At 35.4% G+C, this 24,134-nt stretch overlaps 1 protein-coding gene across 4 annotated transcripts in view; it reads left to right on the top strand.

Annotated features, from left to right (window-relative positions):
- The window catches only part of LOC126814554 (D-aspartate oxidase), a 34,718-nt gene extending 11,771 nt beyond the window's left edge, over positions 1 to 22,947 (top strand). For 3 of the 4 annotated variants that reach the window (XM_050539791.2, XM_050539792.2, XM_050539793.2), the window contains exons 4-11: positions 102 to 184; positions 1,423 to 1,488; positions 7,569 to 7,623; positions 11,468 to 11,569; positions 14,320 to 14,381; positions 14,917 to 15,037; positions 18,429 to 18,527; positions 19,311 to 22,947. In XM_050539791.2, the coding sequence (XP_050395748.1) occupies positions 102 to 184; positions 1,423 to 1,488; positions 7,569 to 7,623; positions 11,468 to 11,569; positions 14,320 to 14,381; positions 14,917 to 15,037; positions 18,429 to 18,527; positions 19,311 to 19,430 (708 nt within the window). In that variant the 3' untranslated portion in view covers positions 19,431 to 22,947. Of the gene's footprint in view, positions 1 to 101; positions 185 to 1,422; positions 1,489 to 7,568; positions 7,624 to 11,467; positions 11,570 to 14,319; positions 14,382 to 14,916; positions 15,038 to 15,973; positions 16,081 to 18,428; positions 18,528 to 19,310 lie in introns of all 4 variants that reach the window. The other variant, XM_050539795.1, reaches the window with a different exon arrangement.
- Positions 22,948 to 24,134: the final 1,187 nt, after the last annotated feature.

Here is a 24,134-nt window from a genome sequence, read left to right as displayed (position 1 = left end):
TATGTGGATTTAAATGCCTTTACAGTAAAAAAATAAATCTGGTTTTATTCCCCTTAACTCGGAGTATTTACACTTCAGAAGGCTGCAATTGTATTTTCTAGGCAGATCCATTAATAGAATCAGTAGCCTTTCATGTTAGACTTTTGTCAGATAAAGAAAAAGAATGCAGGGGTTTTAGATATCCGTAAGTATCAACATATTTTATTTTAAAAGAGTTTGGCCTCTTGATTAGTGATGGGGGCATGCTCTATACAATTATATTTTTGTTTCAATCTTCTTCAGTATGATGTCATAAAGCCCTGAAACAGTTTTTCTAAACTATTACACATGAAACATTGAATGTTATATTTATGTCAAAAACTGAATGGGCTCTCACATGATGCGAAGATTGTAGGTATTTCATACTTGAAAGTTTTAAGTCAAAAAATACAATGGTAGAATATGTTAAATGTAATTTTTCTCCCAAATTTTTAATAACTAACAGTAACCTTAACATTTGAATGTCTTCCTGAGACATGTATCTGTCACCATTATAGTCTTTTGGTTATGACAAATGTATCAAGTCAGTAACAGGTGCTCAGGATAATTTGTTAATCTATGATGTCAAAAGTAGCAGACAACTTGGCCGTTCCAGGCTAAATAATGAATTATTCATTGTTTCATTTAAAAATCTATTAACACATGACACAATTATATGAAATACCAGTTACTTAGAAGTTTATTCCTGGCGACGTTTCGACAAGGATTTTCTTTGCGTTTTCAAGCAAAGAACCATTAATAGCGAAAGGTTGCCAGGAATAAACTTCTAAGTGATGAAATGGGGTTTAATGTCCTACTGTTCTACTCCAACTGGGCTAATGAAGATGGGAATATAGAGCAGGAGTCCAGGGGAGTTAGCCTAGCTGGAAAATTTACCAATTTTCTCCCACCTAAAACTGCATGTTGTTCAGCACTACCACAGGGATCGTAAATGACAACTTCCAGCCCAAAATGCCACATCCCTCAACTAGGCTAGATTAGCTGAAGTGCATACCATCTAAAACTGCTTGGAAGTTGTTCAGCGCCACCACAGGAATCATGAATGACCACTGCCAGGCAGGTTATGCAGTGCCCCTGACAGCATGACCAAAATGCCACAGCCCCCCAACTAGTCTAGATTAACTCAAGTCCGACTATGTTGTCACTTGCCAGGCTCTGTGTCCTGCACCACTGACAAGGGGGAACCATGCTAGAAAATCTTGATGAACTTTTTCGACACGAACATGGCACCTCCAGGTTTAAGAGCAAATGTCATACTCACTGAGCCACCGTGGCTTCCAAACTTCTAAGTAACTTGTTCCATATAATTGTGTCATGTGTTATTCTGTTCAGTGACTAAATGCCGCTTAAACAATTTAAAAATATATTCTCTTTTTTACATAGTTATGTTCATTTAATATCAACTATTAGCATATCACCTGGTCAGTTATTGCCATATTTGATGCGAAGGTATGTAGGTTAAAGTTCTTGTAATTTGTTTGTCATCATTGTATTATATTATTATATAGTTTTATGAATGAGTTGAATTATGACTATTAAGGCGAAGCACTGCTCTACAATATGTATATTAGATACTTTCAGAGAATGAATCTTTGTAGGTTTAAAACTAATTTCTGCATTTCACCCAAAACTGTTGCTTAGTCTTATTGTGCTATTTGAAAAATTCCTGAACATTTCATGTTGATAGCACTAATAGAAATGAGTATTTTCAAAATGCATATTGTAGAGGAATGCTGATGCTTCCCCTTAACAAGCCGTAATGGTCCCAAATAAAAGTTAACTATAGAGTGCTATATCACCAAGAGATTTAGTGGAATAATATCCCCAGTGATTTATACATATACATGAATGAGCTTTGAGTGGGGTGGGTGTAGTTCAGTATCGATAGGTAGTATTCTGGAGAGGTGATCACTGTTTCTATATTACTTTATATACACTAAAATATACCTTATACAAGTGTGCATACTAGATCAAAGGGTTAATCTAGAGGTCAATCCAGAGGGGGTGTCCCTCAGCCCCCCCCCCCCAAATAAAAGTTAAAAATAGAGTGTTGTATCACCAAGAGATTTAGTGGTCATTATGAATGGAATAATATCCCCAGTGATTTGTACATATACATGAATGAGCTTTGAGTGGGATGGGTGTAGCTCAGTATCGATAGGTAGTATTCTAGAGAGGTGATCACTGTTTCTATATTACTTTATATACACTAAAATATGCCTTATACAAGTGTGCATATTAGATCAAAGGGTTAATCTAGAGGTCTTACCAGGGGTGGATCCAGAGGGGGTGCCCCCCACTCAGCTACATAAAAAAAATTGCTAAACAACACTTTTATGAGAAAAGTGTCACGGTCATGTGCTTTATCATCAGATGGTGGGATGAGATGGGCATTCAAAGCACAAAATAATGATATAGACATATGTAATATCACTATGTGATCCTATTAAAGATACATTCCCGGGTACAAACTGGGTGATTTGATGATATATTTGGACTAAAAACATATTCAAACTAATGAATTTATCATAATTTTGCTTCAAATCCTTCTCAAAACACTGCAATTGTCGGGGAATACCCTGGCTATAAAAAATAGGTCATGTTTGTGTCATGTGACTTGCCTCTCTCAGTACTTAGCAAAGCAGGTGAAGTCGGAGGAGAATTCATTGCATACACAAGACGATGTTGTCTTTAATCGCTGACTATTTATTACAAATATCGAAGCCTAATTAAATTATCGGATTATCCACTGCCCGCGACTTTTTCTGTGATTTTTATCTCAGAAAGTGTTGTACGTCTAATTCTTCATAAAGTTTCTCAACATGTACATCAAGCACTCAATTTCCGCGTGCAATCTTCGACGTCACCCGTGCAGACACTCCTAATCGTCGGGCTGTCGATTAGGGAAACCCTTACATTTTTGTCCTGTATGCGCTCCATGAGTATTTTTCATGGAATCCAGTATTTTTCTAGTAAGATTGGATATTTCTACTTTCCATATATACCAAAATTGCCATACTTTTATTGGAAATAACCACCCGATAAATACTTTTCTGGGAACGTAGCTTTAATTCATAATAAAAATTGAGGTCAAAAAGCTCAGTGTGTATGTATGCCTACATAATATTATAGACAATGATGGCATCATGCATTGTCAACTGTCAAATTTCCTTAAGAACCTAGCAAACCCCCTCCTGCAAAAATTCCTCGATCCGCCCCTGCTTACCTCTGATTAGCTTGTCAGCAGTAGTAGTAGTAGTAGTAGCTGGTTGTTTAACCTGTGCCTCCACAGTAACTGACAATCATTTTATGCCGTTGCCCCTGTCCGTCCGGACATCCGTCCGTCCGTCCACAATTGTTTGTGGACTCTCTACAGGTCACAATTCTTATCCGATTTTGACGAAACTTGAAATATAGGTTTATCCCCAAAAGATCTCGGCTGCTTTCGATATTGGCATGTATCGGATCGAAACTTCATGGATTATGGCCCCTGATTGTACGAAAAATCATATTTTTAGCTTGTGGAGGTCACAATTTTTATCCGATTTTTTTGAATCTTGAAATGTAAGTTTATAACCCAAAGATCTTGGTTCCTTTCGATATTCGCACATATCGGACCGTAACTTCATGAATTATGGCCCCTGATTGTACGAAAAATTGCGTTTTAAGTTTGTGGACCCTATGGAGGTCATAATTTTTATCCGATTTAAAAAAACGTATTATTATATCACCGTTACACCCTAAGGAAGGTTGAGTTCGAATTTCGTGAAAATCGGCCCAAAATTGACAGACAAAATGGCCGCCGTTCGTTCTCAAATAGCGTAAAAATATGGTATATCAAGGTTGTGGACCCTATAGAGGTCACAATTTTTATCCGATTTTGTTGAAAATTGAAATGTAAGTTTATAACCCAAAGATCTCAGTTCCTTTCGATATTCGCGCATATCGGACTGTAACTTCCTGAATTATGGCCCCTGATTGTACGAAAAATCATGATTTTAGCTTGTGGACCCTATAGAGGTCATAGTTTTTATCCGATTTAAAAAAACATACTATTATATCACCGTTACACCCTAAGGAAGGTTGAGTTCGAATTTCGTGAAAATCGGCCCAAAATTGACAGACAAAATGGCCGCCGTTCGTTCTCAAATAGCGTAAAAATATGGTATATCAATTTTGTGGACCCTATAGAGGTCACAATTTTTATCCGATTTTTTTGAAACTTGAAATATAAGTTTATAACCCAAAGATCTCAGTTCCTTTCGATCTTCGCGCATATCGGACCATAACTTCCTGAATTATGGCCCCTGATTGTACGAAAAATCGCGTTTTTAGCTTGTGGACCCTATAGAGGTCATTATTTTTATCCGATTTAAAAAGCCGTATTTTTATATCACCGTTACACCCTAAGGAAGGTTGAGTTCGAATTTCGTGAAAATCGGCCCAAAATTGACAGACAAAATGGCCGCCGTTCCTTCTCAAATAGCGTAAAAATATGGTATATCAAGGTTGTGGACCCTATAGAGGTCACAATTTTTATCCGATTTTGTTGAAACTTGAAATGTAAGTTTATAACACAAAGATCTCAGTTATTCACGCATATTGAATTGTAATTTCCTGAATTATGGCCCTTGATAGCTTGTTCTCTATCCATCTCTCGAAAATGTGGGCGTATCCTGCCTGGCAGCCGCTGGTTCTGTTTTAATGATTCCTTATTTCCTTGTTTGATCTTTGTAAAGAACATATTGACATACAGATGAGGTAATCTGTAATCATTTCGACAAATCAGATGCACAACAAAATGCTGTGGCATGTGTAATTGCTATGGCAATTATAAGATTTGCCTGTTTTGCTAGAATAAAATGTTATCATTTCTTTTAACGTATTGCAATAATTGCATTGGGGATAGTTACAGGTGGATTCTAAATAATTGTAACTTTTCCCACTTACTTGGGGTAAGGGTGTGGTGTCTTTTAATAGTTGCTGAAGTTAAAAGATCTTTTAGAGACAGGTTGCATCTATAAGCTGTAAGGCAGGGTTGCAGAAAACAGTCCGGCAATCGTTCGAACTATGGAGGATGTGCCAGTTATTCCTGATGATCTTGCTGATGTGGACCGTAGTTGGATTATAGTCCGTTATGAAAACTGTACGTATGTTATCCTTCGGTCTGGTTGTGTTTAGGAGGGTTTTCCTCTGAATGTTGCAATACGTTAAAAGGAAAGGAAACATTTTATTCTAGCAAAACAGGCAAATCTTATAATTGCCATAGCAATTACACTTGCCACGGCAAAAACATTATCTGCTTATTTACTTGCAACCTATGCTAAAAACAATAAGTTAGTCAAACAAAAGGACTGTTTCGAATTAGATTGAAGGAACATTATGCTGATATTACCCACTTCCACCTCTAGTGGAAACTTTGACTACCAAATAATTAAACAATTGGGTACCAATCCTGACCTCCCAAAATCTACCACCAATAGATGCACCATAGAACTTCATTGTATCATTAGATTGAAAACCTTTCAACCATATGTTATCAATGACAAAATCTGAACTTGTTTACAACCCTTCCACTGGGTGTTCCAACTTTGGATTTTTTAGCCTCCTAACCCTCAGAGTGGTTGCACTAACCCCCTATCTGTAATATACTCCTGTACGGATATGTTACTCGAACATTACGTCACAATGACCTACTTGACGTCATAGCAACCGCTTCCAAAACAAGATGGAAAACTGCCATGAGTGTGGAAAAATACTTTCTAAACGATGCCACCTTCTGCAAAATTCCAGGGAAAGGCATCATCCTACATTCTTCGGGTATGGAGAAAGTGGAAAGCAGTTCAGAAGAAAAGAGTACCTCCAAAATGACCGCTGCAAAGGCACCAAATCCGCTGAGGAAGTGGAGAACTCAACCATGGTCACTGACACCCCATAGACGATACCATTGGAGACCTTGATCAATACACTCCAACTGCTCGACTGCCACAGTCCCAGCCACGGGGGCATCATCCTTTCGAGATAACACTCCCAATAGAGCCTCAACAAGTTACAGCCAGAGCTATGCTGACATCCAGGGCGCTCTGTTTCCTTCCCTTTACAGTTGGGATTATGAAACTTCCCCGAACCTCATTGTAGGGGAAACTTGGAACACCATAAGCACAAGCAGGAGTGACATATGGAAAGACAGACACGCACTCGGATCACCTCTTCCGTGTCCCGATGGAAACCACCTTAATAGATGCGATCCAAGAAGACCCCTCCCTCAGATCCCAGCTATCCGATACAGATTTGTTTCATTCATCCATCATTTTAGGTTTAGTTTATGATAAATAGATCTTCATACACCTCTTTTTTATCACTATGTCTTTTCTCTTTTTATTCCTTCCTCACTGGTCTCACTTAGACCCTCCCCTTTTCCTAACTCTGCCATAGACACCCCGGTAAACCCCGCCAAAACTCAAACCTCATTGAAATCTCACCGGTATTTCAATACAGTATATATAGAACCCCACCAAGTGAGATAAATCAGTCTGAAGAGTTCGATTAGAACGAAACTATAGTCACTGCTAAAAGGGATAACTGGCCAAATCACTCATTTTTATCTACCTCAAAATATAGACATATATGTAGGCTATTAAAATACTGACATTTACATAATCTCAATGTCAGCCATATTGTCTTTAGTAAAAATAAATTATTGTTTCTGAACAGAAAAAATCATAACGTGATTAAAATCTTTAGCACTGTTTATTGTAATAAAGACCAAAATTTAAAATAATTAAAAGAAATCCTGGTCCAAAAATTATTTAGATCGATATATACGAACTTAAGTTACAGCCATGTTTGCATTTGTTCTATTGATTTCATACTACCATCTTGTGCTAGACAAATATTATAAAAATACTTTTACTGTCTATTTCATACAAACAAGACCACTCTCCTTGAAGTGTTTTTTAAATAATAGTTGGATGTGCTTAATTACATATTACCAGAACAACCATCTTTACATTAAATTATAAACCTGTAACAGTAAATCTCTTTGATCTTTGGGGTATATTCTATGCCTGGAATAACTTGCGGTCTGGAAGTCAGGGGTGGCTTTGGATATATACAGGAAAATTTGGGGTTATTCTTCTGAAAGTTTTTCTTTAAACCTGTACTGGGTTATTCTTCCAGGGTAGGGTTTTTTTCCATAAGAAAACATGATATATGGTTTTTCTTACTGGAATTCTGGGATATTTTCAACTTGCGTACATGTAAACATAGACGGTTTATAAGCAAGATAAAGTCCTCGACTTCGGTTATGCTGGGGAAGAAAAACGTCAGAAAAAACCCTCGAAGGAAAAACCTGGGCCTGCCGGCCTCGGTTTTTCTTTTTCTCAGGTTATTTTCTTCAGTCTTTCTTCCCCAGCATACCCCAGTCTCATGCTTTATCCTACACATAATATACATTAATATTGCTTATATTAAAATACATCTGAACAATCTGGCTTTTTATGTTTTAATTATGTATTCCAACTTTTCAGATTTCAACAGCAAGGTGGCACATCTTATTTTAGGACTGTTGCAAGTTTGGAAGAGGTATGATTTTTTTTTTTAAAAAGTCTGAGTTAACATCTCTTAAACCTGGATGGGAGTTTCAAAATTCATGTGGCCTGTAGGCCTCCAGTCTCCATATGTGTTTGATGTTTGTGAATCAGATATGCCACCAGGCAGTAAAACATGATTCTGCAAAGATGTCATGTAATATAGCAATTTCAAGCCAAGCCCATAATCAACTTTCTCCAACTTCGGACGGTTTTGTTTTTCAACAGATTTAAAACGATTGGCAGTTTATGTTTTATTTTAAAAAGGGATAATCAAGACTTTGTTTATTATCGTACCAACGGTAGTAATGGCAATCAAGACTATACTGTTCTTCAAAACGGTGATAATTTGACTGAATTTCAGCACATTCTTTTTATATGCCCACATAGAAATGTGGATGTATATTGCCGTCGCCCCCGTCCGTCCGTCCATCGTACACAATTTCTTCTGAACGCTCTAACGCCAAAATTATCATCTAGTTGTTTTAAAATTGATATATTATGTTGTTTGCATTAGTGAGATGAAAAAGCCTATTTAATTTCAATATTTTCTGTTTATTACGTCTAGAGTTATGGCCCTTGTTGAACCTTGTGAACGCTCTAATGCCAAAAGTTAACATCTGATTTTTGTGAAATTTATATGCAATATTAAAATTAGGGAAACGAAAAAGCCTATTGAATTCCAGCAATTTCCGTTTATTACTTCTAGAGTTATGGCCCTTGTTTCACTTTGTTTAACATTGTGAACGCTCTAACGCCAAAAGTTATCCTCCTATCTTTCTGAAATTTATGTGCATTATTTAAATTCGTGAAACGAAGAAGCCTATTGAATTTGAGCGATTTCACTTTATTACGTCTAGAGTTATGACCTTGTTTCACTTCCTTGAACCTTGCGAACGCTCTAACACCAAAAATTATCACCCAATCTTTGTGAAATTTATATGCATGATTTAAATTAGTGAAACAAAGAAGGCTATTCAATTTCAATAATTTCTGTTCATTACGTCTAGAGTTATGGCCCTTGTTTCACTTTATTGAACCTTGTGAACGCTCTAACACCAAAAGTTAATATCCGATCTTTCTGAAATTTATATGCATTATTTAAATTAGTGAAACAAAAAAGCTTATTGAATTTCAGCAATTTCCGTTTATTACGTCTAGAGTTATGGTCCTTGCTTCACTTTTTTGAACCTTGTGAACGCTCTAACGCCAAAAGTTATCACCCAATCTTTGTGAAATTTATATGCATGATTTAGATTAGTAAAGCAAAGAAGGCTATTTAATTTCAATAATTTCTGTTCATTACGTCTAGAGTTATGGCCCTTGTTTCACTTTATTGAACCTTACGAACGCTCTAACACTAAAAGTTATCATCCGATCTTTCTGAAATTTATGTCCATTATTTAAATTAGTGAAACGAAAAATCAATTTCTGATTATTACGTCTAGAGTAATGGCCCTTGTTTCACTTTATTGAACCTTGTGGGCGCTCTAACATCAAGAGTTATCTGCCGATCTGTATGAAATTTAAATTAGTAAAGAGAAGAATCCTATTGAATTTCAGCAATTTCTGTTTATTACTTCTAGAGTCACTTTGTTCAACCTTGTTAATGCTCGATTGATGAAAGTTATTATCCGATATGTATGAAATTTATATGCATCATTTAAATTTGTGAAACAGATGTCTATTGAATTTCTGCAATTTCCGTCAATAATTTCTAGAGTTATGGCAGTTGAGAACCTTGTGAATGTTTGAATGACAAAAGTGATCATCTGATCAGTATGAAATTTATATGCATTATTTAAATTAGTAAAACGAAAAATCCTGTCAAATTTCAACAATTTCTGTAGAATACTTTCAGAGTTGAGACCCTTGTTTCAGTTTGTTGAACCTTGTGAACCCTCAAACGGCAAAAATTATAATCTGATCTGTATGGAACTGTCTTGTAAAGGCCCAATTACCTACAAAGGAAGAAATATGCGACAACCCTTGTCGACCGCTCGGACGATTTAGCTGCTGTGGGCGTATGTTTCATTGCCTGGTAACCAATCTTTTCATTATCTATTAGACTGAAATTTTCAACATATTCTCTTTTCATTATCTATTTTTTTATAAGCCCACATTTTCATGTGGTTAAAAGCAAAGTCATGGGGTTCACAAAACCATCTATTATATGTAAAACCTTACTTACTCAGAGAACACAATAGTCAGGTCAATATATGGAAAATACCCCCTCAACCCCCCCAAAATTGCTGCAAAAGGTTTCTCAACTGATTCTAGTAGAGTTTAGTGTACTTAATAACTACTAAAAGTTTACCAAAGTAGGACCCCCGGAAAAGTGTTTTTTCAAGATGACGTCAAAGATGGCCACCGAAACGTCTTAAAATGATCATAACTAAGTAACTATCAACTCAAATTTGATGATCTTGGTGTCTTTCCCTAGGTTTTTGGAGGCAAAGAACACATTAAGATCATTAAAAATGATGTTGGCCTATTATGTCAAAAATGACCGCTAACACCTCCAAATGACCGCAGGTCCATAACTATTGACTCAAATTTGATGATCTTGATGTCTATCCCCAGGTTTGGGGGGACAAGGAACACATTAAGAGAACTTTGGATATCACTGAGCTGTTAAATCATTATGAAATTGTATTCATGACCTTCAACTGTCCACTATCATAGAATAAGTTTCAGCGCGTTCAGTTTTGAGTGCCATCCTCCTCCTCAGTATCGACCTCTTGAATATTGTTTGAATTGTCACAGATTTGCTGATCTTGCTCCTTCCGTTCAAACAAGCAGTCAAAAGAACACAAAGTGTATAACATTAACCTGTTGAAAGAAACTTTAGAAGACGATGTGTGCAACAAGTTTCTCTTTGTACATGTCTACTCAGGCCGTGATTCAACTTCAAGGATTTTAGACATCGGAAAAAAGTCCACCTTCCGGAAATTAGTGAAATCTGATCCTGTCCTGTGCTAGTGCATTTACCCTTCAAAACAAATCTCAAGAGGACATATCAGATCTTGGCAAAGACCTGATGGTTGATCTCTTTGTTGGCAAATCGAATGATACGCTATCATCACTGTGCCATATCATTTTCACCAAGAAAGTGGCAACTGATGAAGCATTTGTCATTCCTTAATGGCTTCCCCTAACATCACCTGCAACAAGATTTCATAGCCAACGTGTGTACTTTCAAATTATGGTATGGACGGGGATGGCAAATGAAATGAACCCAACTGAATAGGGATGAAAGCAAATAAATTTCAATTATTACCCAAAACAATTCTGCGCCTGGCGAACTCTTGAAAATTATCCATTGCAACTGTTCGAGTGGTGTAACACTACAGATAACAGAAGATCAGCATAATTGATAAGACCTTTATTAAGAACATGAAATAGACATAATTCGGGAGGAGCTCTATTCCAAGTCTGACTTACTGTCAGTAAACGCCTGCGTATATAGCGTCCAACAATATGGGAAGATGAACAAGAGTGATCATCATATATGGTATTGTTTATCAAATTATGGTGTCTGTAATTACACTGCATATTTCCTTGGATGTCATTGTCAGGTCATAGTATGATACACTGAACACTACTACATTCTCTTTGAAGTTCTGCCAAGTGTTATATACAATATTTATAACCCAAAGATTTTGGTTCCCTTGATATTGTTACATGTCAGACTGTAAAATCCTGGATTATGGCCTCTGATTGAATGAAAAATCACTTTTTTAGTTTGTTCTCTGTCCATCTCTTGCATAATGTGGGTGTATCTTGCATGGCAGTCGCTTGTAATATATATTTATATGTACCTGTAAACTTTATTTCAGTTTGTAGGTAAATTTGATATAGTTGTAAACTGTACTGCTCTTGCTTGTCGTCAGTTGATTGGTGATGAATCAATTTTTCCCGTTCGTGGACAGCTGAGGAGGGTATTTCTCTTTTTTATACTTACCAGATTATGATAAAACTAATTGTATTTTTATATACGCCCACATTTTCATGTCATTTCGGGACTAACATATGGTTTAATTTTATTACAATAATTCGCTGGGTATTAAGGAGTGGGAGTACCCGGAGAAAACCCACGAGGTTGGACAGGCGACCCTAATCCTTGTCACATACAATCGGGGATTCGAAACCACGGCAGTTGACTCAATGACAGGCCTTATGATACAGCGTGCACGTGCTAACCATTCGGCCATCCAACCCCACCAAAAGTATCAAGCAATCGAACTAATTATCAACTATACACTAAGTTTCATCACTCACTATCAGATAGAATCAAAGTTATCTTGTCCCAAAGCATCGACCAATGAAATTGCTTAACTCTGCTTAGCTTTAGCTTGAAATTTTAATCACTGAACTCGGTTAAGACCATCCTCGGTTACCCAGTGTACTCATTCCGTTCTTCTCCACTATACCCTGGGTTAATCCATAGGGTTTCCACGATTTCAAATTATCTGCCCTGGCCTAGAATGTAGCTACACTCTACGAACCAATCAGAAAACAGTTTACAAACCAATCATTTCGCCTTCGTTTTTATAAGGGTAGATAACCATATTCATGTCCATTTACAGAATGATTTATGTATATAATGTATATATTTATAATTTATTTATATTTAATTGTATTATCAAAATCTGTAGTATGTGTTGTTAATTTCAAATATGTATAACATCTATATGGTTGACTTTTGTTATTATTATTACTGTTCGTTTTTTGTCTGAAATATGTCATTTTGTTATGTTTATTATTATTGAACTTGTACTTAATTGGCAATTTGATTCACAATTGTCTGCGATATCACCTCGGTGGAAGCGGACGTAAAATACAACTAACCCATCATCATTTGATTCACAATAACTTGTCTACGATATCATGTGGACATAAAATTCCGGGAACGAACGAACGATCCTAAATAAAACTAATGACCCTACATTATTATATTATTGGTTGTTAATAATTACGCATGTAGAATAGGCCCAACTCCTAACATTGTCCGATGAAAGTTACTTACCTTTGCCAACTTCCTTTTCAAATAACAATTTATGGGATTGGTTGATAAAAATAGCACAATCATCAAGGTCGGATAACTTGAAAACGTGTCTCCCCCATAGATTAACCCAGGGTATAGTGGAGTAGAGCGGAATGAGTACACTGGGTAACCGAGGATGGGTTAAGACATTCACCAAATGAACATCTTCGTCAAGTTAAAACATTCTACCTCAATTAAAAGCAGAGTTGTTTTGTTCCAAAGTTTTGACCAATCAAATTGCTTATCGCTCCTTAGCATAAGCAGAAAATTCTCATCATCGAACTTAGTCAAGGTAATGATATGATGAATCTATAGTCTATACTCAAGAGTTTCATCACTCTCACTTAAATATAACCAATGTTATCGTGCCCCAAAGCATCAACAAATCAGATTGCTTGTCTCTGCTTACCGTAAGCAGACGATGTTTATCACCAATCAAATTGCTTTTGTGTTCCAAAGTCTCGACCAATCAAATTGCTTATCGCTCTGCTTACCCTGAGCAGAAAATGCTCATTATCGAACTAAGTTAAGGTATTGATGTAATAAAACTATACACCAAATGTCATCACTCTCACTTAATTAGAACTAACCAATCAAATTGTTTATCTCTGCTTACCCTAAACAGAAAATGCTCATCTTCAAACTCCATCAAGGCATTGACCCAATATACACCTACACCTAGTTTGAACATTCTAGCTCAATTAGAAGGAGAGTTACTGTGTCACAAAATGTGTGACGGACGGACGGAAAGACAGACAGACGGACGGACGAACCCATTCTTCAAAACGCAGGGGACAAAAAACTAACAAAATTATATGTTATCAAATTGTAACAACTGTTAATATCTTTTAAGCTAAAAATCTTCTGCTATTAATTCCCTCCTTGAACATTTTGCATTTGAAAACATTTGTTAGAAATGTAAAGGTTTCTTAATATTGACGTGCAGGTCTACCAATAAGATATTACGGTCACTAATATATAACATGCATTTACACTTGATCTTCACTGTAAAGCTTTTGTTGGGATCGCTATAAATATTAAATTAGAGGGAAAACCTTCACTATAATGTGGGAGCCATGGTGGTTCAGTGAGTATGGCACAGTCTCACTAACCTGGGTTCATTCCTGGTGTTGGCTGAGAAAGTTCCTCTCAATTTTCCAGCCACTTTTCACCTTGCCAGTGATGTAAGGCCTGGCAAGGAAGAGAATCTAGTTGAGGTCCTGAATAATACCATTGGCAGCATGTTAAAGATTCCCTGGCAGTTTAAAATCGAAATACTATAAGGCTGCGGTTTCTGGTGAAATTTCCCTCATAGCATGTAACTGAATGGTACATACCTGTCTCCATTAGATCAGCTGGTGAAGAAAAAAAAAGATGTTAAACCATCGTATTTCATTTTACTATGACATTGTTGGGGCCCTTTCATATTTCCTTTATTATAGATTCCTATAAATATTAGACTGAAACATGTTGACCAAACTGTCTTATATAGTGTATATCTATCAGATTTTCAAAACACCTTCCGTTCCTTCCATTAAGAAAAAGCCATAAAAATTTAGAAGTACTTTGTGAGGCTAAATAAAAGTTTGTAGAGTTTGGGTCTCAAATATTGTGATCTGCTTGACGGGATATTTTCTTTGCTAGGTGAGAGCGCCATGGATAAAACATTGGTATTTAACAGAAGATGACACATATCTTATACCACAGTGAGTTATCGGTCTTAAGGCTGGAATCTTGTTACAAACTAATAATAAAATCCAATTTAATTTAAAAACAACTTTCTAAACTGGTTATTCATAAGACAAATATGGTAGTAAATAAGACCATGTCAAAGGTCAGCATCACTTAGTTTTTTCTCACCAGTTTACATTGCCTATGAATAATGATCATTGAATATTTGTCACATATTTGTGTGGCACTACCTTCTTTGTGGTTAATTAGAGCTTTATATTAATCAGCTTTTATTAATTATTTCCACCATATTTTTCTTTCCTGTATAATGTCATCCTTCGATTCTTCAATAGGAAGTGAATGATTCACTAGAGGTGAAGTATGAACTGTATCAGAAAACCAATTTAACTGTATATAGCTGTGTTATTTCACTGTTTATCCATTGACTTTAAAATCTATGAATGCAGCAAAGAACAGAATGCAGTATTTCAATAATGAAAAATTAATCTTGTAGCTACTACCGGTTGTGTGGTACATTTTCTCATAGTAGAAATGGACTAATTTTTGCAGGGCTAATGGAGAGGTTACATTGGGTGGATGTCGTCAAAAAGGAAATTATCATCTTGAGGTAGATAAACAGTTTTCAGAAGATATAAGTAAAAGATGTGAACAACTTGTTCCCGGTGTAACGGTAATAGTTTTATGATTTTTTTTTTGTAATTTTTCTAAAATCATCCTGTCCTTCAGTCCCCAACTGTATCACTGAGATCCGATCTTGCCTGCACTGTACAAGGATTCTTCCACCCATCAGTAAGAAGTTAATTCGTCACTGTCTTGGATTTTATCTAAATACAGTAAACCTTGCATAAGTCGGATTTGTATAAGTCGGATCTTCGCTCAACTTGGATAAAATCGTTTGGACCCTTTGATCCAGCACTTTTTTCTTATTGAATTTCTGCGCGTAAGTCGGATTTCCTAAGTCAGATCTTCACTCAACTCGGATCAAAATGTTCGGTCCATTTGATCTAATTCCGGCTTTTTTCCTTAGCCTAAGTCAGATCGGCAGTATGTTCACCACAGCATGCTGTTGAAAATACGTCCCCCTCTGCCAAACGCCCTGGCAGGCGCCATTGAAATCCACCAAAGCCGAAGGAGACGCATTTTTAACAGCATGTTGTGTTTCACATATTGACTCTAGCGAGGTAAGTAATGTCTTATTTTCTCACTAAAATGTTCTTTTACATTGTTCAGGCATTCACAGAGACTGACACACGACCTTTTAGCAGTAATAAGGTGCCCAGTAAAATTGACTGGAAACTGATTTTATTTCGACAAGGGTGATAATGAGACCTACGTTCAGAGCCGAACTCTAGGTCTTCGGCTAACTCGGATCTTCGCTTAAATTGGTCAGTCCACTAAGATCCGACTTATGCGACGTTTACTGTATGATGATTATGAACAAGTTTCATAGAATTACTTATTTACATTCAGTCTTTTAGTTTATAGCAAGATAATATCTAAAATTTGTTTCACAGAAATTAAACTCTTTAACAGCAGAATCCTTTAACTTTTCACTGGCTGGACATAACACTACAATGTTGTTTTTTTGTTTATGTCAATCTTGTAGAGCTAGTCCTAGTTGGTGTACTGATACAAAGGTTGTTAACAGAATACTGGACACTAATATTGTGAGCATAAGGCCATGGTCGGAAAACTGGCTGCTCCTGTTCCATGGTTTGTTATGATTATAAACTTTTCTCTGAAGATCAGTCTTTTCGAAACGTGACATTACCAGGAAATAAATATATATATGCCCACTAGTAGCATTAAGAATTTGAATAGAATAAATAAAACAAAAAGTTAACCTATTAGTTAAAGATACCCTATACTTTTTATTAGTCCCCTACCAGTAATATCAGGGAGGTTATAAGTTACATCCTGTCCATCTTTTTGTCATTTGATTTCTGGAATTTTCTTTTATTAATTTTCTTTTAATAACGTGTTTCGAACCTTTGGAGTTCTCGTTTCTTATACGCCCACATTTTCATGTGGACGTATATTGTCGTTGCCCCTGTCAATTGTTTGTGGACACTCTACAGTCCCGATTTCAATAAAACTTGAAATATATATTTATCTCCTTAAGATCTCGGTTCCTTTCGATATTGGCATGTATCGAACCGTAACTTCATTGATTATGGCCCCCAATTGTACGAAAAGTCACGTTTTTAGCTTGTGGACCCTATAGAGGTCACAATTTTTATCTGATTTTGTTGAAACTTGAAATATAAGTTTATAACCAAAAGATCTCGGTTCCTTTCGATATTCGCGCATATCAGACTAACTTCCTGAATTATGGCCCCTGATTGTACGAAAAATCACGTTTTTAGCTTGTGAACCCTATAGAGGTCATAATTTTTATCCGATTTAAAAAAACGTTTGAATATATCACCATTATACCCTAATTTCCTGAATTATGGCACCTGATTGTACGAAAAATCGCGTTTTTAGCTTGCGGACCCTATAGAGGTCATAATTTTTATCCGATTTAGAAAAACGTTTGTATATATCACCATTACACCCTAAGGATGGTTGAGTTTGAATTTCTTAAAAATCGGACCAAAACTGACAGACAAAATGGCCGCCCCTCGTACTCAAATAGCGTAAAAATGTGGTATATCAATGTTGTGGACCTTCTAAAGGTCACTATTTTCTTCTGATTTTGATGAAACTTGAAATGTAAGTTTATAACCCAAAGATCTTGGTTCCTGTCAATATTCGCGCATATCGGATCGAAACTTGCTAAATTCACGTCCCTCTAGAGGTCACAATTTTTATCCAATTTATAAAAACGTTCAAATATATCACTGTTACACCGTAATTTTGGCGTGAAAATCGAACTAAAACTGTCGGACAAAATGGCCGCACCTCGTACGCAAATAGTGTATAACATCTGGTATATCAAGCTTCTGGACCCTCTAGAGGTCACAATTTTGAACCAATTTTAATGAAACTTGAAATACATGTTTATATCCCAAAGATATTGGTTCCTTTCGATATTAGCGCGTATCGGATCATAACTTAATGAATTATGGCCCCTGATTGTACGAAAAATCACGTTACACGTAATTTTGATTGAGTTCGGATTTAAAAAAACGTTTAAATATATCACCATTCCACCATAATGAATGTTGAATTCGAATTTCAGGAAAATTGAAATGAAACTGCCCAACAAAATGTCTGCTCTTTGTACGCAAATTGTGTAAAAAATATGCAATACGAAGGTTGTGGACTTCTAGAGGTCACAATTTTTATCCGATTTTGATGAAACTTAAAACATATCTTTATATCCCAAAGATCTCAGTCCCTTTTGATATTTGCGCATTTCAGATCATAACTTTCTGGATTATTGTCCCTGATTGTAAAAAAAATCCCATTTGTTTTTAGCTTGTTCTCTATCCATCTCTTGCAAAATGTGGGCGTATCCTGCCTGGCAGCCGCTGGCGTTATTGAATTATGGTTTAAAATAATCGAAAATTTATTTTCTGGAATTATTTTAAGTTAAATTTTGAGCTATTTGATAGAACCTTTTGATTGAATTATGGTATAAAATCAATGAAAATTCTATTTTCTTGGAATTGTTTTAGGTTGAATTTTGAGATATTTGATAGAAATTGGGCACCTTACATATTTCCTGGAATTCTGTTAATTTTTGACTGCATGATGTTTGTATCAGCTTTATATATATGCATGCATTGTAAAATTTGTTGGGGCTTGTAGGTACATGTATTAATTCGGCACTTCGACTGTAACCGGTACACTAAGAATGATTGTTTTATCTATATTTATTCAAAAAGGAGATAAATATACCCAATAAATAAACATATATTTTAGCATAATGGATATAGTCTCAATGAAATGTTTATTTGTTCAACTTTGCAATGACAGTCAAAAGAATTTCTGAAAAGAAACCCATCTGACATGGTAAACAATTAATAACCATCAATGTTAAATCAATCTAACTTCGACCTGTATATATTTTTTTGTTAATCAGCTAAAAATGTATAAATGATTGTCTTTCATAGAGTGCTGAAGTAATATTTGATTGGGTAGGACTTCGACCAACAAGAGAACCAATACGTGTAGAGAAAGAACTCATGGATTTCAATGGCAATAAACTTAGGGTATATATTTTATTGAACTTATTTTTATACGCCCGCATTTTCATGTGGACGTATATTGTCATCGCCCCTGTCCGTCTGGACGTCCATCCACAATTTGTTTGTGGACACTCTACAGGTCACAATTCTTATCCGATTTTGACGACACTTGACCTGCATGATTATAACCCAAAGATATTGGTTCCTTTCAATATTTGCACATATTGGATCGTAACTTCCTGAATTATGGCCCCTGATTGTACGAAAAATCGCGATTTTAGCTTGTGGTCACTAGAGGTCACAATTATTATCCGATTTAAAAAAACTGTTTGACTATATCACTGTTAAACTGTAATGACACTTTCGCTTTTATCCAATTTTGATGAAACTTAAAACATATCTTTATATTCCAAAAATCTCAGTCCCGTTTGATATTTGCACATTTCAGATCATAACTTTCTGGATTATGGCCCCTGATTGTGCAAACAATCGTTTTTTGTTTTTAGCTTGTTCTCTATAAATCTCTTGCAAAATGTGGGCGTAACCCGCCTGGCAGCCGCAGGTTTTACATGTACGCCAATGTGTACATAGGATTATACATTGAAATCAACTAATATTCAAAAATAAACAAACAGATAAAAGAAAATACATTGATTTGATAGATTTACAGTATAGGAATTTAAAAATGCATCAAAAATGGTCAAAACAGTTGAAGATGTTTCTTCTTATTTGTTAAAATAAACATATTTACAAGTAGAATTTAGATAGAATTGTTTCAATTTCTAAAATTGCATACTTATTTTCCAGGTTGTACATAATTATGGTCATGGAGCTAATGGTATTTCTCTTTCTTGGGGAACTGCAGTAGATGCAGCTGAATTAGTAAAAGATTGGACCAGACAAATGTCATTTACCTCCCGGCTGTAAGAAGTGAATAAGCATGCTGTTTTATATTAATTTCACACAAAATATATATTATGCTTAGTCTGCTTACTGGTGATAGAAGTATATATTTATGACTTGAGGCTTATTCATTTGATTACTTTACAACCGAACCGTGAAACATTGTCTTATGTGTTCTTTTCATCTTAGATTTGGTATATATTAAATTCTTTCAATGGTTGCTAAGATATGCTCAACGTAGGATGGTGGATACTAGTCACATCAGTATGACCACCATACTTTTTGTTTTTACTATTTTTTATACGCCCACATGGAAATGTGGTTGTATATTGTCGTCGCCCCCGTCCGTCGTCCACAATTTCTTGTGAACACTCCACAGACTACATTTATCATCGGATTGTTTTGAAATTGATATATTTTGTTTGCATTAGTGAGATTAAAGAAGCCTATTTAATTTCAATAACTTCCGTTAATTTCTTCTGGAGTTATGGCTCTTGTTTCACCTTGTGAACGACAAAAGTTATCATCTGATCTGTATAAAATTTATATGCATCGTTTGAATTAGCAAAACAAAAAAGCCTATTGAATTTAAGCAATTTCCGTTAATTTTTAGAGTTATGGCCCTTGTTTCACTTTGTTGCAACTTGTGAACACTCTAATGACAACAGTTATCATCCGATCTGTATGAAATTTATATGCATCATTTAAATTAGTGAAATGAAGAAGCCTATTGAATTTCAGCAATTTCCGACAGTTACTTCTAGAGTTATGGCCCTTGTTTTACTTCGTTGAACGTTCGAACGACAAAAGTTATCATCCGATCTGTATGAAATTTATATGCATTATTTGAATTAGTAAAACGAAAAAGCCTGTCGAATTTCAACAATTTCTGTAGATTACTTCCTGAGTTAAGGCCCTTGTTTTAGTTTTTAGAACCTTGTGAACCCTCAATTACCTTCAAAAGAATAAATATGCGACAACCCTTATCGACCGCTCTGACAATTTAGCTGCTGTGGGCGTATGTTTTGTTGCCTGGCAACCTTTCTTAATTTTTATAATTTGTTATATTTAGGATAGTCTATTCCGCTGTTAATTTCCCACCTAACATTTTATTCCTGGTTAAATCTCAAATGCCTTTTTCAGTTATTACTGTATGCAGCTCACATTCAACCATGTTCAGTGCACATTTACTATGCAAATATTTATAATCCATTTGTGTCTTACCTAGACCATGTGATAAGTTTTTATATGCCCACATTGAAATGTTTTTGCATATTGCCGCTCTCCCTCGTCCATCATCCTCAAATTCTTGTGAACAGTCTACTGACTACATTTATTTTGATTTAAATTTGTAAAACAAAGAAACCTATTAAATTTTAACAATTTCCATTAATTACTTCTAGACTTGATTTGGGTAACTTATCATTGAGCGCTTGATGTACAAGTTGATAAACTTTATAAAGAGTTAGACATAAAACACTTTCTGAGATAAAAATGACGATAAAAGACGTGGGTAGTGGATAATCTGAGAATTTAATTAGGATTCGATATTTGTAATAAATAGTAAGCGATTAAAGACAACATCGTCTTATGTATGCAATGAATTCTCCTCTGATGTCCGAGAGAGGTAAGTCACGTGACATAAACATGACCTGGTTTGATTGAATTTTTATAGCAGGGCATTCCTTGGCAATTACAATGTTTGAGAAGGATTTGAAGCAAAATTATGACAAATTAGTTTGAATATGTTTTTAGTCCATATATACCATTAAATCACCCAGTTTGTACGCGGGAATGTATCTTTAAGCCTCTTAAAAATTAGCAAGAAAATTTACCAGTAAGTGTAATATTTTATTCTAACTTGTCCTTGGATATTCATATCAACAATATTTGTAAAATTGGTTATTATATCATCTCAGAAACATTAGAAAAATACACAAAAAAGTCTAACAATTGACACTACAAATACCTTGATTTGTTCACTAGTCACTTCTCATTTAAATTTGTTTAATTCTTTGTAATTCCATGTATTCATGGGAGAAAAGCGAGATTTCAAGACATAATATAGTTTAATTTTGTTCAAATTAGTTCTACACTACGATCAGTACAAAGTTTACAAATTTTTAGAGAAATCCACTAATTATGGATATGAAATTCACTGAGCATAATAATGCAGTTATTGTCACTGGCATAATACATACTCTGTGTCCTTCACATCATAATTGTCCTTGTTTTTCTCGGTGAATTCGTGTAGGGAAGTTACCTTTACTGTTCAGTTTAGTTTGTTTATAATTTTCACACAAAGGACTTTTCTAGAAATCGTACCAGAAGTTGTAATGATAAAGGGGAGATAAACTGTAGATAACTTGTGGATCAAGAGCACAGTGATAATCAATAAAGACTACAAGAGAGTCAACTCAAGCATCATGGAAAACTATTCATAAATTGCAAAAACTACAGCTCGACTTATAACTAGAACATCACATAAAGATCACATAACTCTAGTCTTGTATAAATTACATGGGCTACCAATAGTTTTTAGAATTGAATACAAGATCTTACTACCGGGTATCAACTTTTAATCTTGTACCTCCTTATCCTTCCAATCATAACCACAATTTATATTTTACCTTTATTTAACAGTATAAATTACATGGGCTACCAATAGTTTTTAGAATTGAATACAAGATCTTACTACCGGGTATCAACTTTTAATCTTGTACCTCCTTATCCTTCCAATCATAACCACAATTTATATTTTACCTTTATTTAACAGTTAAGATCTTTTTACTTGATGCATTTATATATGTTATTACCATTTGTTTATTGTAAAGCGCTTTTGAGCAATCTTTGTGGAAATAGGGCTATATAAAAATTCTTAATTAAAGATACATTATAATTATGGGAGATACTTTTACATAAACAGTAAGATCAATTATTTTTTTTATGAAAGGGGACGTTTACATTTGGTGCTCGTATTTGTATATTTGCAATTTCCAATGAAGAGGATGTTTATATTCTTTATTATGATCTATGCCAATTATAAATTCAATAATTTTACCTTTTCATTTGAATAAGCATGTAATACTTTAGCCAGTGTACCCAAATACAATATTGATAATATAATATATATTATTTCTTGATTAAGTGTTTGTTGAATTTTTATTGTTATATTATCTTATAGTTTATGTCTGTTCTCATTTTTAATCAGTTTCAATAATTTGTTGAAATGATAATATTTTAGCACTACAAACCTCAGAATGCCTCGTTCGGCATTTTTGTCCAAACGTGGCAAAAACATATTAGAATTTTTGCCATAATTTTGCCAAGTTGTAACGTGGTAAAAACAAAATGCGACGTTTGTCTGGAGTTCCAAAACATATTTTATTTTTAAATTGCCATGTTTTTGGAATGAGGTATTTTGTCCAGAATTAGCCCGTTTTTGCCACGTTTGGACAAAAATGCCGAACGAGGCATTCTGAGGTTTATTGTGTAGATCTTATCTGTTTAATATTAATATACAATAAAATAGTAATCTTTACTTTCTGTTGTTTAATTTTATTGTGCCCTCCTAAACATATTAACTTTGGCCTCTAGAGCGTCCACAAGATTTTTTGAAGTGATCAAGGGCCATAACTCTGGCAGTAATTATCGGAAATCGCTGAAAATCAATAGGCTTCTTCGTCTCATTTAAATTTAAAGTCAATCGGATATTAACTTTAGCCTCTAGAGCGTCCACAAGCAATTGTGGACGCCGGACGGACGGACGGACGGGGGCGACGACAATATACAACCACATTTCAATGTGGGCGTATAAAAAGGGCACTGTCGAGAATTAGGGGGGGGGGGGCGCGCCCCCCATTGAATCCGCCTCTGCCTGTGATTGGTTTACAATAAACAAACAGCACATGTATGAGTCAGACGTCCGTTGAAAACAATACCATGGACTATAAGATATATTTTGTAAGTCGCTGGTTTGCTATCCTGATGGGTTTGATCTGAATTTTGGCCTAGAAAGTTTGTAGTGATTTTCCAGTGAGGTTATCCTGTTGGAGTCGAAGTGCAGGACTAGGAGTACAGAGCTAGGGCGCATTTAGAATTCTGTCAAGGGTTCTTTTATGTGCATGCCAATGATGCAGTTCCTTGCCAGATCCTCCGACATACATCACTGATAAGGCCAAAGCAACATGGCAGAATCGCAGGAAACTTTCTGAGCCAAAGCCTTACAGCTCCCTCGTACTTATAGTTTTTGATAAGGTCCAGATAGGGGAGCTAGCTGACCATTGTTCCTAAACTTGGGGATAAAAATTGGCACTATACACGGAGGCACCTTGATGGCCAATGATCAGAATGGGAATTCTTAAAGTTACAATTTCATATTTTCTAAGAAAGTCAAAACATAATTATTTCTATGTCCTTTGCTCAATAGGTTGTCGACTCACTATTATACGATCATAGGTGTCATTCTCACACTTAAAACTTATTTACCCCGGAAATAATAACACAATTACCTCCCTTGTTTTCTATTCTCCACCATGGAGTAGCTATCTTGAAACATTTGAATTTGAAGATGAAAATGATATTTTTGCCAATTTCTCAACTGGCAATAGTGAATTATAGGGTTAATCATACAGGTCCATTCACGATTATCTCCAATATTTCGGCAGAATGTCCTTTTGATAAGTAATATTTTGATTCATTTCACGCCCTGAAAGATTATTAATCATA

The sequence above is a fragment of the Patella vulgata genome, chromosome 3 (genome assembly GCF_932274485.2).
Source record: "Patella vulgata chromosome 3, xgPatVulg1.2, whole genome shotgun sequence".
Classification (NCBI taxonomy): domain Eukaryota; kingdom Metazoa; phylum Mollusca; class Gastropoda; family Patellidae; genus Patella; species Patella vulgata.
Note: the sequence above shows the minus strand (reverse complement) of the source record. Positions and strands in the feature narration are given on the sequence as shown.